This window comes from Pelophylax lessonae (genome assembly GCF_965119305.1).
Source record: "Pelophylax lessonae genome assembly, chromosome: 7".
In the NCBI taxonomy this organism is placed as follows: Eukaryota; Metazoa; Chordata; class Amphibia; order Anura; family Ranidae; genus Pelophylax; species Pelophylax lessonae.
In genome coordinates this window covers 211,266,009-211,281,426 of record NC_138774.1, presented here as the reverse complement: position 1 = coordinate 211,281,426, position 15,418 = coordinate 211,266,009, and the positions used below count along the sequence as shown (strand labels likewise).

The window sequence follows — 15,418 nt, the reverse complement described above, 5'->3', positions numbered from 1 at the left end:
GCTGATGTAGAGCAACAATTATTTTTTTCAAATTCTCAGAGAGTTCTTTGCTAGGAGGTGCCATGTTGAGCTTTCAGTGACAAGTATGAGAGAGTGAGAGCGATAACACCAAATTTAACACACCTGCTCCCCCATTCAAACCTGAGACCTTGTAACACTAACGAGTCACATGACACCGAGGAGTGAAAATGGCCAATTAGGCTCAATTTCGACATGTTCACGTAGGGGTGTACTCACTTTTGTTGCCAGCGGTTTAGACATTATTGGCTGTGTGTTGAGTTATTTTGAGGGGACAGCAAATTTACACTGTTATACAAGCTGTACACTCAGCACCTTTACATTGTAGCAAAGTGAAATTTCATCAGTGTTGTCACATGAAAAGATATAATAAAATATTTACAAAAATGTGAGGGGTGTACTCACTTTTGTGAGATACTCTGTATATATACTTAAAATATATTATTCTGTGTGTGTAATGAATCTATATAGGAGTTTCCCGTTTTGTATTGAATTACTTAAATAAATTAACTTTTTTGATGATATTCTAATTTTTTGAGATGCACCAGTACATTTGACTGTATTTCTGAAAGGGCTGTTTTTTTTTTAGAAGATAAAGTGCTCTATTTTCCTATCTACTGGAGAACTAGGAAAGTCAAACAGCTTGATTCACTGTAAACCAGATGATAGTGGCAGTTGGAAACCTCCAGAGTTCCTATATATGCCAGATTTAATAATCCGTGAGGTGAACAAATCTGCAGAAAGTACCATCATCGGAGAAAGAGAAGTGTCAGCAAACCAGATAAGTGTCTCTGCATCTTAAATTAAACCTTTTATAGAAGAAACATAAAGTTTCCCTACACATGCTATGGTAAAACGTCTTTGCTTTCAGGTCTAAACCCTTTCAGATATGGGGTTTCATTATAAAACAGCAACTAAACACCAATATGCACTGTCTAAGTCCATCTCTTTAAATTGTGGCACCTTACCTGGGATGTCAGCTAGACTTGAAGATGAGCGACTTCTCCGATGACCAGTACTGGAACCATCTGTGGCTGAGAATTTGCAGGGGTCTGAATGTGGAAAAATACAAGATCTGTCAGGTTAGATTTGAGCAATGAAAATAGAAGATATGCAGTGCATTCATAAAGTATTGAGACCCCCTTCACTTTAAGTTTTGTTATGTTGCAGCCTGATACTACAGTTGTTTAAATTCATTTTTTTTCTTATTAACATACAAACAGATGAAAACAGAATTTCAGATATGTCTGAATTTATTTTAAAGAAAAAAAACTGAAATACATTGGCAAAAGAATTCAGACCCTTTAAAACAAGCTTCAAATTTAGCTCAGGCAATTCCCATTTTTCTTGATAGTTGCCGAGATGCTTCTACGCAAAAAGTGATTGGCAATGATTGAGAAAGGCACACCTCTCTATAAAAGACCTCACAGCTGAGGATCCATACTGTATCAGAGCAAAAGCCATGAGGTCAATAGGAATTGCCTGCAGAGCTCAGAGACAGAATTATTACAAGGCAGAAATCTAGGGAAGGCTACAAAAGCATTTCTATTGCACTGAAGGTTCTCAAGAGTGACCTCCATAATTCTCAAATGGAAGAAGTTTGGCACAACCAGGACTCTTCCGAGAAATGGTTTGCCCAGCCAGAATGAGCAACTGGGGGAGAATAATCCTAGTGAGATAGGTGACCAAGAACCCAATGGTCACTCTGAGTGAGCTCCAGAGATCCTGTGTGGAGATGGGACAAAGTTACAGAAGGACAACCATCTCTTCAGCCCTTCCCCGATCTGGGCTTTATGGCAGAGTGGCTAGACAGAGGCCTTTCCTCAGTGCAAAACATATGAAAGCCTGCTTAGAGTTTGCAAAAAGCACCTGAAGGACTCTCAGCAGACTTTCATGTGTTTTGCATTAAGGAGAGCATTACCTCTAGCTACTCTGCTATAAAGCCCAGATCAGTGGCGGGCTGCAGTCATGGTCCATCTCCACACAGGTCCAATCAGAGTGACCATTGGGATCTTGGTCACCTCTCTTACTAAGGCCCTTCATCCTCTATTGCTCAGTTTGGCTGGGCGACAAGCTCTTAGAAGAGTCCTGGTTGTGCCAAACGTCTCCTATTTGAGAATTATGGAGCCAACTGTGCTCTTGGGAACTTGCAGCAGAATTTATTTTGTAGCCTTCCCCAAGATCTATGCCTTGCAATAATCCTGTATTAGAGTTCTGCAGGCAGTTCCTTTGACCTCATTGCTTTTGCTCTGATACTGTATGCATTTTCAACTGTGAGGCCTTTTATAGAGAGAAGTGTGCCTTTCCAAATCATGTCCAATCAACTTAATTTACCAGATTACCACACCTTCCAATCTAGGTGTAGAAACATTTTAACAACCACCAAGAGAAATGGGAGGCACCCGAGTTAAAGCTAAACGTGTTGTTGCAAAGGGTCTGAATACGTATACCAATGTGAAATAACAGGGATTTGACTTACCTGTAAATTCATTATGCTGGAGTACAGGATGGGAGACAGGGCTTGTATTTATAGACCATGGGTTACATGCAAGTTACGTCAAGTGATTCGACTATAGCAAAAAACTTGTAGGGCAGTCCCTAATGCACACTTTTAGAACCCCAACCAGTCTGTGAGATGCCACAGTTTACGTAAGCAAAAAAGAGCTATCCCAGAAAACAGAGAGGAAGTACTTATGTCCTGTACTTGAACCGAATATGAGGAATTTACAGGGAAGTCAAAATTTTGATTAACTTATTTGCAAAGTACAGCACACAGGGCTTATTTGCATAGACCACAGGGCATTCCAAAGCAATAAACTGAAGGGTGGGCATTAGCATAGCAAACCAGACTGTCAATGGACCCACAAAAAAATGGATAAAAAAAAAGAAAAAAAAAAAGAAAATTGCTTTTATAGCATCCTTCACCTAAGGAAACTATCAAAAATCTTGAGTATTACAGAGCGTGTGCGTTTATGAGTCAAGTCACACTATGTAAGGTGACACATTTTACAGCATGGTAAAACTTCTGTTACTGCAGGGACACGCAGGAAACAAATAGTTTCCCATGTATCTTATTCATACTGCAGCTAAAATGCAGACATGTTAAATCGCGCACCACACTGCCCCTTAGCACAGCAGGAAATGCAGAGCGGCTGGAGCGGTGATGGCCGTCTACTGCAATGTGAGTTTGCAGGCCATAGCAAGTTTTTTTTGCCAGTGTCTAATCACCTAAAGGTAGCCTGCATGTAACCCATGGTATATCAATCTTTTGTCCTGTACTGTATGCTTAAAGTGATACTAAACACACATTGTTTAATGTACATGGTCCCTTCTATTTCTGTAGGTGGAAGTACCTTTTTCCTAATCGATATACAGTTTTCACATAACCCAGATCTTTCCCAGCCTGTCTGCAGGGAATCATAAGCAGGAGAAGCTTCTAGTCCTCTGCTGCTGGTCACATGTTCAAAAAGTAAAGATAAAGAATACCAATAAACGGTTTTAAATTGTCATACAAATATACATTTGAAATCAAATATCTTTATTATTTATTGGCAACAACACGGTGTGGGCGGATTTTTGCCAGTCACAGGCTCTGTCACGCCCCTCCAGCCTGTGTCTTAGAATAAGGGGGAGGTGAAGCCTCCATTAATCTACATGTAATATCCCGCCTCCTTTGTGTTTACCTGGTTAGTGGACATGGAGGGCGAGGGAGGGAGTGGGCTGTCATTTTCTACTGTGCACACACGCACACCCTATAGTCACATGGACTGCTCAGATGTTATATGGAGGAAAAAATGCTATGGGTAGAAATTCACTGAAAACTGAGCATGTGCAGAGTTGCCACTACAGCAGCAAAATCCCCAGCGGAATATGGGACATAAACAGAAGGTGGAGATAGAGAGCAGCAGAATCAACCAGGTTTTTCCAGAAAATGAATCTCATAGTGACCGAATGTGAACAGCATATAAAACACAGATTATTGATAGTTTTTTTTATGGTGTCGGTTTAGTGACACTTTAATATATTATATACTATATTGTCAAGTACTGGGACACCTGCCTTTACACGCACATGAACTTTAATAGCATCCCAGTCTTAGTCCTTAGGGTTCAATATTGAGTTGGCCTTCCCAGAAGTGTGTACAACATTTCTGGGACGGCTGTCCACAAGGTTTAGGAGTGTGTCTATGGGAATGTATGACCATTCTTCCAGAAGCGCATTTGTGAGATCAGGAACTGATGTTAGACAAGAAGGATTCAATCTCAGTCTCTGCACTAATTCATTCTAAAGGTGTTCTATTGGGTTGAGATCAGGACTCTGTGCAGGCCAGTCAAGTTCCTCCACCTCAAACTCGCTCACAAGCAGTGTCGAGAATAATAACTCCACATAGGGGTGGGTGCTGTGTCCGTCAATGAACATCATAGAAGTCAAAAAATCCCATTTTCTCTTTCGTTCATTGACTGACACAGCTCCTGATATTCATAACCATTGGGATGTCCCTAAGCAGTGTTAAACATGAGGGGTGGGAACAACAAAAAAATTCCCAAGGCTAAACATTAGCCAGCCGTGCAACAGGAGCTCAACCAAACAAACTGGAGCTCACCTGAAAAAAGAAAATGCCCTTAAAGAGGATCAGGTCCTCTAAACAGCAGCCTGCAAACCTACGTCACTAACGTCTGATGGCAGAAAGACCAGGAGACACTAAGCGCTCTAGTAGAGTGCGTCTTGACAGGGAAAATCAGAATCTGATCTCTGATGGAATAGGCCTGAACCACCGTCCGTCTGATCAATCTAGAAATAGTCGCAGAGGAAGGCAACCCTTTTCGAAGTCCATCCGTGAGCATAGATAGTCTGACTTCCTGAAAGACTTCGTAGCTGCCAGGTACACCCTAATTGCCCAGACCACATCCAGGGCACGCAAGGCAATTTTCTTGAGATGTTTGAGCCTAGGACAAAGGGAAGGCAACACAATGTCTTCATTCAAATGAAAATCAGAGACAACCTTTGGAAGGAGCTAAAGGCCACCTTCTGGGACAGTGTAAGCAGGGGAATCTCCCAAATATTTTTAAAAGGAAGCTTCTGTAGGGCTGAAAGCACAAAATTAAGATCCCAAGACGGCAACAGAGCCCACACTGGAGGAACCAAATGTCCGACACCCTGAAGAAAAGTACTCATCAGGGAGTGTGTGGCAAAACGTCATTGGAAGAAGACCGCAAGCCAACACCTGGCACTATATGGTACTCAAGGTCAATTTCTGTTCAACCCCCCATTGAAGGAAGGTCAAGATCCAAGCCACCGAGAAGGAGCGAGGAAGAACCCCAAGAGACTCACACCACGCAATGTTTGTCTTCCACGTACGATGGTAGATCTTCCTAGAGGTATATTTCCTAGCTTTCAACAGTGAAGGAATCACCAACTCAGATATACCACTATCCTTCAGCACCTGGTGTTCAACAGCCAAGCTGTCAAACCCAGCAACTTTAAAGCAGGATGGAAGATCAGCCCTTGGGACAGCAGATCCTCCCTGAGAGGAAGCTGCCAAGAAACATCAGTGACCAGCCGCATCAGATCGGCGTACCAAGCCCGGCAAGGCCAGTCCGGAGCCACTAAGATTACTGGAATCCCTTCCTGCCTCGATCCTTCAGAGAAGTCTTGGCGGAATCTCGAGAGGAGGGAAGGCGTAAATCAGACGATACTCACCCCAGGGGGCCACCAGCGCGTCTGTGGCATTGTCCACCAGAGGATCCCTTAACTGAGCCACAAACCTCTGCATCTTTCTGTTGAGCTGAGACGTCAACAGATCCATCTCAGGGGGTGCCCCACCGGAGAAACAGCTAATGAAACATCCTACGGATGAAGGGACCACTCTCCGTGGTCCCACGCCTGCTGACTGAGGTAATCCGCCTGACAATTTTCAACCCCGGGAATGGGTACAGCGGAGAGGGCTGGAATGAACCATTCAGCCTACCTTAGAATACTGGCTACCTCCAGAGCCACCAGGAAACTTCTTGTGCCCCCTTGGTGATTGACATAAGCCACGGGCCCTGGCATTGTCCGATTGAATGCACACTGAACAACCCTGAAGACGATCTTTTCAATGATCCAGACACAGTATGATCACTCGGAGTTCCAAGACATTGATTGGGAGTCTGGACTCTTCCAGTGTCCAGATCCTCTGAGCAGAATGCTTGCCATGGACGCCTCCCCAGCCGGACAGGTGGCATCCGTGGTGACCACTGTCCAATACAAAGGGAGGAAGGAATTTCCCAGCCAAAGCGCCGAAGAATGAAGCCACCATATCAGGGACTCCGTCGTGCTCTGACTCAGCCAAATCTGATTGTCCAGAGACTGCGGAGTCATGTCCCATTTGGTCAGAATTTCCCTTTGCAAGTACCTTTGTATGGAACTGTGCAAACAGAACTGCCTCAAAAAGGCAGACTCTATCAGGCCAAGCACCCGCATGCAAGTCTGGAGGGATGACCATTTGTTGGACAGCAGGAGGCGAATTGCAGCTTGCAATTTCTGGAGTTTGTCCAGAGGAAGGAGTACTCTGGCTAAGGCCAAGTCCAGAGTTTGGCCCAGATAGTTCAGATTTGTGGACAAAACCAGAGCAGACTTCTGAAAATTCAGAATCCAGCCGAACTGCCGCTGAGTTCATATTGTGATCTCCAGGTTCTCCATCAGAACAGGGGGAGACTCTGCTTGCCGAAGGAGATCGCCCAAGTAGCCCAGAACCGGGGCTAACACTTCTGTGAAGACCCGAGGAGCAGATGCGAGATCAAAGGGTAACGCCACAAACTGATAATGCTCCTCTTCCACAGCAAGGCGGAGAAAACGCTGGTCACTGGCACATATTTGAATGAGAAGGTAGGCATCCTTGATAGCGATAGAGGCAAGGAAATGACCCTGATGCAGGGATGCCACCACCATTCAAATGGACTCCATTCTGAAGCAGTTTAGCGCCTTGAGGTCCAGGATTGGACGCACTTTGCCTTTCTTTCTAGGAACTGTGTTTGTATAGGAAATCCGCACTACGGTTGATGTATCTCCCTGGCTGCAGCCTACCTCTATATGATCTCAATCGAGAATATAATATCAAATATAAAAACCGGAAGGTAAATGGCTCTGCCTGGACCAAGAAATTATATATAATCAAATAAATTAAGGTGATCTAAACTGGGGATAGGTGAATAGATCCCACTATTCTTAGAATCTCAGTGATACTCTAGTACAAATAAACAATTGTATAAATAATTCTAATGTACATAGAAGAATAAATTCATAAAAATTAGGATCAAGTGCCTAATACAAAGAGTGTCCATGTGCACAATAAATAAAGAATCAAACATGTGCATAAAAGTCAATATAAATACACAGAAAAATTGTAAAAAAATAGCTATAAAAATGTGCACATAAAATTTCTTTATAAAGTGACTTAAGTGCCAAAAAAAAGTCCATATACTCTGTGAATAAATTATTAGTTGATTCTCCAACAGTGATAGGTGAAAAAAAAAACTCGCACATAACTTATTTCTTAACAAAGTGACTAAGTGCAAAGAAATTGTCCATATATACTATGGATAAAAATTGATTCTTCAATGGCAATGCGTGATTGTGATGAAACACACGTCCACCCCCTCACACGTCTTCCCCCTCTCTCTCCTAGGACCGCACTCACCAGATTACCAAACCCCCACAGGGGTAATGAGCCTCTTGATGTTTGAAGATAGTGGTAGTATCTTTACCCCGGCTCGATAGAAACACAGCTTCCCGATGTAGAAAGATCTTGGTTTCAAAGGCCATATATATATATATATATATATATATATATATATATATATATATATATATATATAGAAATATATATATATATATATATATATATATATATATATATATAGAAATATATATATATATATATATATATAAGAAATATACCCAAATAGTGTAACCCGTATAGTTCACAGAGTTTACTTAAAAGTGATATATTCACAAACAGAAAGGTATCAATCGCAATGTGATAAGGGGTGCTTCCGGAAGTTAACAGAAACGGTGCCACGGACCAGAAGTAAGCAAAAGTGATGCGGTGACGCTCTACGCGTTTCGCCGATGTGACGTCATCACGAGCAGCGTCATCCACGTCGCTTCTGCATATTAAATAGTGTGAGGTTACCAAGCAACGGGGACCCCTCTAACCGGAGATAATAGTGCTAATCTCATAGCCGCTATGCAAATAATCTAAGTGTTACTCAGCGGTAGTGGGTCACAACCATAAAATCATAACCCTACAACTACAGTCCATTTTTGTTTTAAACTGCATTAAATAGAAATATTAAGTGTGGGACAATGTTATTAATAATGAGTTAAAATGGATTAAAACATTTATTAAATTATGTTCCCTTGTGGCTAGATAACCAAGTTGGGATATGTAAACCCCAATAGTATAAAAACAAAAATTCATATAGTATATAAAATCTACAATGGGCCTATGAATATATATATATATAAATTAAATAATACTAAAAAATCCAAAAATTAAAAAATAAAATGATACATTATATATAAAAGGACAGAGGAAATAATGTATTTAAATGTGTTCCCATAGACGAAGGAATATGCGTGAATAGAGTTGAGCGAACACCTGGATGTCCTGGTTTGGCGGGTTCGGCCGAACTTGAAAAAAAAGTCCGTGTTCGTGACCCAAACTTGACCCAAACTTTACCCCGATCCCGAACCCCATTGAAGTCAATGGTGACCCGAACTTTTGAGCACTAAAATGGCTCTAAAAAAAACAACATGGAAAGGGCTAGAGGGCTGCAAATGGCAGCAAAATCTTCTTAAGAGCATGGCAAGTGCTCTGCAAACAAATGTGGATAGGGACATAACTTAAAATAACAAACATAAAAATAAAAAATAATCATCTTGATCTAAGAGGACGAGGCCCATATGGAGTAGGAGGTTGAGGTGGCGGTGGATGTGGCGATGGAGGAGGACGAGGTAGCCAACACTGGTTTTTGTTTTTAATTTTAAATTTATTTTTAAATTAGGGTAAACCCCAAAAAGCGTGAGAAAGATCAAAAATACAGCAATGGCTGGGTAAGGCCGGTATACATGTCTATTCTGCACAAGGTACGGACAAGTCCTGTGAGATCCATGCCTGATTCATTTTAATGAACGTGAGCTTGTTCACATTGGCTCTGGACAGGCGGCTGCACTTGTCTGTGATAACACCCCCAGCCGTGCTAAATACACGTTCAGATAATACACTGGCTGCAGGGCAGGCCAGCACCTCCACAGCGTAAAGGGCAAGCTCAGGCCATGTGCCCAATTTGGAGACCCAGAGGTTGAAGGGGGCAGACCCGTCATTCAGTACGTGTATAGTACGTAAGGAACTTTATATGGTATATGGCAAGGAACGGTGATGGCGGCAGGGTTTTTTTTTTCCCCCCCTTCTGGGTTGAGTCTGGCCTTGGAAAAAGGTATGTGTCCCTGGTTGTGGGCCGGGCTCTCCCAAAGCTGTCTAAGTTCTGAGGCCTTCTGGTAGGGACGGGGCTGCAGTGGTCTTGCCAGGGACCGGGATTTTGAAAAGCCTGTGGTGTATGTGCCCCTGGAGTGGCAGTCCAGGGGTGCCATAATTCACGGTGGATGGCAACACTATGAGTATGGCACCAAGGACACTGCACTTCCTACACACGTTTTTCACACCTGCCTCTAGGGCCGGGCCTTTTGGTCAGGAGTCAGAGGAATTTTTTATTCCTGGTCGAAGGGCCTGCCATAGTATTGTAATGTGGCACTAACCTTGCACCTCTCCACTATCCCTTTCCCCACTTTTATGTGTTGTGTTTCTCACATTTTGTGTTTTAATTGTGGCAGTACACTTTATTTTGCACAGCGTGATTAGTAGGGTGTAGGTCCTTGGGCCTGTCCCTGAAAGTCTTGGGAGGGGGTGGATATGGCCTTCTGGCTTGGTTCGCCCTCTCTCATGGGGTCTCTCTTCGCGAGAGCCCCACCTAGTACTTGGGGTGGTCTGTTTCAGGAGACCTCCTAAAGAACGGGGCTTCCTGGTTTCGGCCAGATTAGCAAGTGTCAGTACCCTAGCCCCTGTCAGGAGCCTTGCGCCCCGGGGGGTCAGGGACCATGTGTACACCCTGTGCACTTTTTGTGTTTCACTTTTTTTGGTGTGCACTTTTTTATGCACCCACCGGGTGATAGTCTAAGTGTGTTCACACACCCCACGGGCTTAAATAAAAAAAAAAACAGCTGGTGGTCCGACAAAGCTTTTCCACATTTCATACATGCTAACCCTGCCTTTTGAGGTGGTGGCAGTGCCCTGGCTGCGTTGGCGACCTCCTCCTCTGCCTTTGCTTTGTGCTTCCACTGTGCCCCCCGCTGTCATGTGGGAATGCCCTCTTTTGGCTAAGATCAAGTGTAGTATCTGTTGTTATCCGTTATCTGGGTGCCACCCTGCTGTAAACATGGTTCCTCCTCCTCCATCTCCTCATCCTCCACCTTGTCATCCTCCAGAACTATGCCCTTGCTGGACAATTGTGTACCTGGCGTTTGTGGGTGCAGGAACCCACCCTCGGAGCCACTTGTGAATGACTGCACTGAAAGCCTTGGAAATGATCAGTGCTCCAGATGCAGAGGCGGTAGAGGATGAGAATGAGGAAGCAGAGTAGGAGGAGTAAGCAACAGGAAGCAAATTGAAGCGCCCTGCAATCCTCGGTGGTGGAAGGAGATGCGCCAAACAAATTTAAAGGGTGTATCTCACAGTAACATAATCAGCAAACGCTGCAAAATTATTAATTTTACCCTAAATGTGTGTTTATTGAATAGCAGAATATTAACAGTATGTAAAGGGTGTATCTCACACGTACAGATACAGACTAGGCCGCAATTTAATATTTTTTCCCTAAATGGGTGTTTATTGAATAGCGGAATAGAACAACAGTATACAACGGGTGTATCTCACAGTAACATATGCAGACTAGGCCACAATTTATTAATTTTCCCTAAATGGGTGTTTATTGAATAGCGGAATAGAACAACAGTATCCAAAGGGTGTATCTCACAGTAACGTACGAATGACATTTTTTTATTTTTCCCTTTAATTGGTGATTTTTGAAGAGCAGATTAGAACACAGTAGTGTCTAAAGGCTTTATCTCACAGTAACATATAAAAAGGAAAAAAACAAAACATTTTTCCCTTAAATTGGTGATTTTTGAATAGGAGATTAGAACAGCAGTGTCTAAACGCTGTATGTCACAGTAAAATATGAGGGGAAAAACTTTTTTTTTTTTTAAATCCAGATTAAGCAGACACATATGTACTGAGCTTGCATTACATGGCCGCTACACGCCGCCCACCTAACAGGTTGGATACTGTTGTTGTTCTATTCCGCTATTGAATAAAAACCCATTTGAATGAAAAACTGAAAAATAATTATTTTCCCCTTAAATTGGTGCTTTTTGAATAGCAGATTAGAACACCAGTGTCTAAACACTGTATGTCACTGTAAAATATGAAGGAAAAAAAACTTTTTTTTTCTTTAAATCCAGATTAAGCAGACACATATGCACTGAGCTTGCATTACATGGCTGCTACACGCCACCCACCTAAGAGGTTGGATACTGTTGTTCTATTCCGCTATTGAATAAAAACCCATTAGAATGAAAAACTGAAAAATAATGATTTTCCCTAAAAACTGAAAAATAATTATTTTCCCCTTAAATTGGTGCTTTTTGAATAGCAGATTAGAACAGCAGTGTCTTAACACTGTATGTCACAGTAAAATATGAAGGAAAAATTTTTTTTTTTTTTTTTTAAATGCAGATTAAGCAGACACATATGCACTGAGCTTGCATTACATGGCCGCTGCACACCGCCAACCTAACAGACTGATTAAAGTTTTTTTTTGTTTTTTTTTCTCCCTCCTCCTCACTGGGCTCAGGTCAGGGCAAAAATATAGTTCACTGCACCCCACACAATAAAATCGATGTAGATCGCTGTCTGATTAAAGAAGATTCTTCCTATTCTTTCACTGAAAGCAATCTCCAGCCTGCCCCTACAATAATCTCCTATCTCTCCCTCAGCAGCATCAGGAACCTCTCCCTACAATAGTTAGAGGAGAGTGACGTGTGGCGCTACGTGACTCCAGCTTATATAGAGGCTGAGTCACATGCTGCACTGGCCAATCACAGCCATGCCATTAGTAGGCATGGCTGTGATGGCTTCTAAGGGCACACTTGTTAAATGCTTGTTGATTAAAAAAGAATAGCGCACACATGCAAAAGAAATTACTACCAAATTTGAAGACAATCCATAAATAAATGGGGATTTGGTCCCACCATATGGCCATATAGTGCTCAAGCCCACCACTACGTCAAAGTACCCCATTATCAGTGGGTCCTACACTATCCATGAAAAAGAGATGAATCCAGCCTTTCTAACCCTTGGAGATAATACTCCTTGCTGGGAAAGATGTGCAAATGAGCTACAGGGGACTCATCCTATATCCACTTGATAGTGGACACTGACAGAGTACAGGTGTGTGTGGGGGGTGGGATGGGTTGCTCAACCTCGGTAGTCTGGTCAGACCGAATACATAATAAACAAGCAAAAAATTTGGGGGAGCATACCCATGTATTTCTAAAGCTGGTGCAGCTATGAACCAAAAGACATGTATATTAAAAAAGAATAGCGCACACATGCAAAAGAAATTACTACCAAATTTGAAGACAATCCATAAATAAAAATGGGGATTTGGTTAGAAAGGCTGGATTCATCTCTTTTTCATGGATAGTGTAGGACCCACTGATAATGGGGTACTTTGACGTAGTGGTGGGCTTGAGCACTATATGGCCATATGGTGGGACCAAATCCCCATTTTTATTTATGGATTGTCTTCAAATTTGGTAGTAATTTCTTTTGCATGTGTGCGCTATTCTTTTTTAATATACATGTCTTTTGGTTCATAGCTGCACCAGCTTTAGAAATACATGGGTATGCTCCCCCAAATTTTTTGCTTGTTTAAAACGCTTGTTGATTGGCTGCCTGCAGCTGTTGAAACCGCGCCATTAAAACCGCGCCAAAACAGTAAAATGTTCGGGTCCGTGTCTGGGTACCGAACACCCAAAAGTCCGGTACTATCCCGAACAATACAGTCCGTGTTCGCTCAACCCTATGCGTGAATTTAAATTTTTTAAATTAATTATATATAGAAGGACAATGCTGTAATTAAATGTGTTCCCATAAAGGAAGGAATATGCATGAGTTTGTATACATGTCACATCGTAAATGTGCATGATATAACTAAAGAGGGGGGGGTGGGTTAAAACCAGATATTCACCATACTACAACCTAATGTCTACATTGGAGGACCAGAAGAAAAACATACCCACATTGAAGGAAAGGTACTCAATTGGTGACCGGGTAAGGCCTTAAATATAAATAAAAAATATATTAGATGGAGGAGAGGTACTCTAATAATGGCGTATATTTGATGTAAGAGTACCTCTCCTCCATCAAATATATTTTTATTTATATTTAAGGCCTTACCCGGTCACCAATTGAGTACCTTTCCTTCAATTTTTTCCTTTCTTTTTAATCAAATCCACATCTTATCCATATTTGGGCTATAGGATTGTGGGTATTTTTTTCCTTCTGATCCTCCATTCTGGCCCATTGTAGATTTTATATACTATATGAATTTTGTTTTTATACTATTGGGGTTTACATATCCCAACCTGGTTATCAAGCCACAAGGCAATATAATTTAATAACAATTTTTAATCCATTTTACTCATTATTAATAACATTGTCCCACATTTAATATTTCTATTTAATGTATTTTAAAACAAAAATGAACCATAGTTGTGGGGCTACAATTTTATGGTTGTGACCCTTTATCACCGCTGAGTAACACTTAAGTTTATTTGCATAGCGGCTATGAGATTAGCTAAGCACTATTATCTCCGGTTGGAGGCGTCCCCGTTGCTTGGTAACCTCACACTATTTAATATGCAGAAGCGACGTGGATGGCGCTGCTCCTGATGACGTCACATCGATGAAACGCGTAGAGCGTCATCGTGTCCCTTTCACTTCTGGTCCGTGGAACGAACGGCGTTCCAGAAGCATCGTTTGTCAAATTGCGATTGATACCTTTCTGTTTGTTAGTATATCACTTTTAAATAAACTCTGAACTATACAGGTTACACTATGTGGGCATATTTCTTTTTATATATGTATGGCCTTTGAAACCAAGATCTTTCTACGTCGGGAACGTGGTGTTTATATCGAGCTGGGTAAAGATACTACCACCACCTTCGAACACCTAAAGGCTCATTACCCCTGTGGGGGTTTGGTGATCTGGTGAGTGCGGTCCTAGGAGAGAGAGAGGGGGAGCACGTGTGTTTCACCACGATCACAAATTACACCATTGAAGAATCTATTTTTATCCACAGTATATATGGATAATTTTTTGCACTTAGTCACTTTATTAGGAAATAAGTTATGTGCGAGTTTTTGATCACCTATTGAAGAATCAACTATTAATTTATTCACAGAGTATATGGACTTTTTTTTGGCACTTTGGCAAATTTATTATAGTTAGTTTTTTGTGTATTTATATTGACTTTTGTGCACATGGTTTGATTCTTTATTTATTGTGCACATGGACACTTTGTATTTAGGCACTTGATCCTGATTTTTTAGGACTTTCTTCTTCTATGTACATTAGAATTATTTATACAATTGTTTATTTGCACTAGAGTATCACTGAGATTCTAAGGGATCTATTCACCTATCCCCAGTTTAGATCATCTTAACTTATTTGATTATATATAGTTTCTTGGTCCAGGCAGCGCCATTTACCTCCCGGTTTTTATATTTCTGGGAACTGTGAACGGGTTTGAGTAAAAACCATGAAAACATTCCGAGGTCAGAACCAGGAAAATCACCTCTTGAAGGAACAGGTCTTGGGAAGGAAAAAAAAACCTTGAAACTCGATCTTGTAGTGGGACAGTACGACTCAAATGAATTGAATTTAACCACTTACCGCATACTAACGTAGATCTACGCCAGCAGACTTTGCGGTAGTATACCGGGATGATGCCCCTAGCTAACGACACCATCCCGGTACCGTGGTTTAGAGCCGATGGTCGGCTTTCCGTTGGTAATGACCAATGCAGCTCGGGAACCACTCAATCGTTACCCGGGTGAGCGGGAGGGGACGTCCCCCCCTCCTTCCGTGACTTTGCTTGGGGCTCCCGGCTGGCACGTCCGCCGGCTGGATGGAGTCCCGACCAAAGCCGGAAACGGCTTTGATCGGGTCTCCGATGAAGTAACACGGAGGCAACGTCCATGACGTCACTTCCGGGCTACTGTGCTGCAAAAGGCGGC

General features: G+C 42.1%; 1 protein-coding gene across 1 annotated transcript in view; it reads right to left on the bottom strand.

Annotated features, from left to right (window-relative positions):
* The window catches only part of PNPLA7 (patatin like domain 7, lysophospholipase), a 733,226-nt gene that overhangs the window by 493,191 nt on the left and 224,617 nt on the right, over nucleotides 1–15,418 (bottom strand). Inside the window, exon 13 of the mRNA XM_082263919.1 lies at nucleotides 987–1,070. Coding sequence (XP_082120045.1) covers nucleotides 987–1,070 — 84 coding nt within the window. The remainder of the gene's footprint in view (nucleotides 1–986; nucleotides 1,071–15,418) is intronic.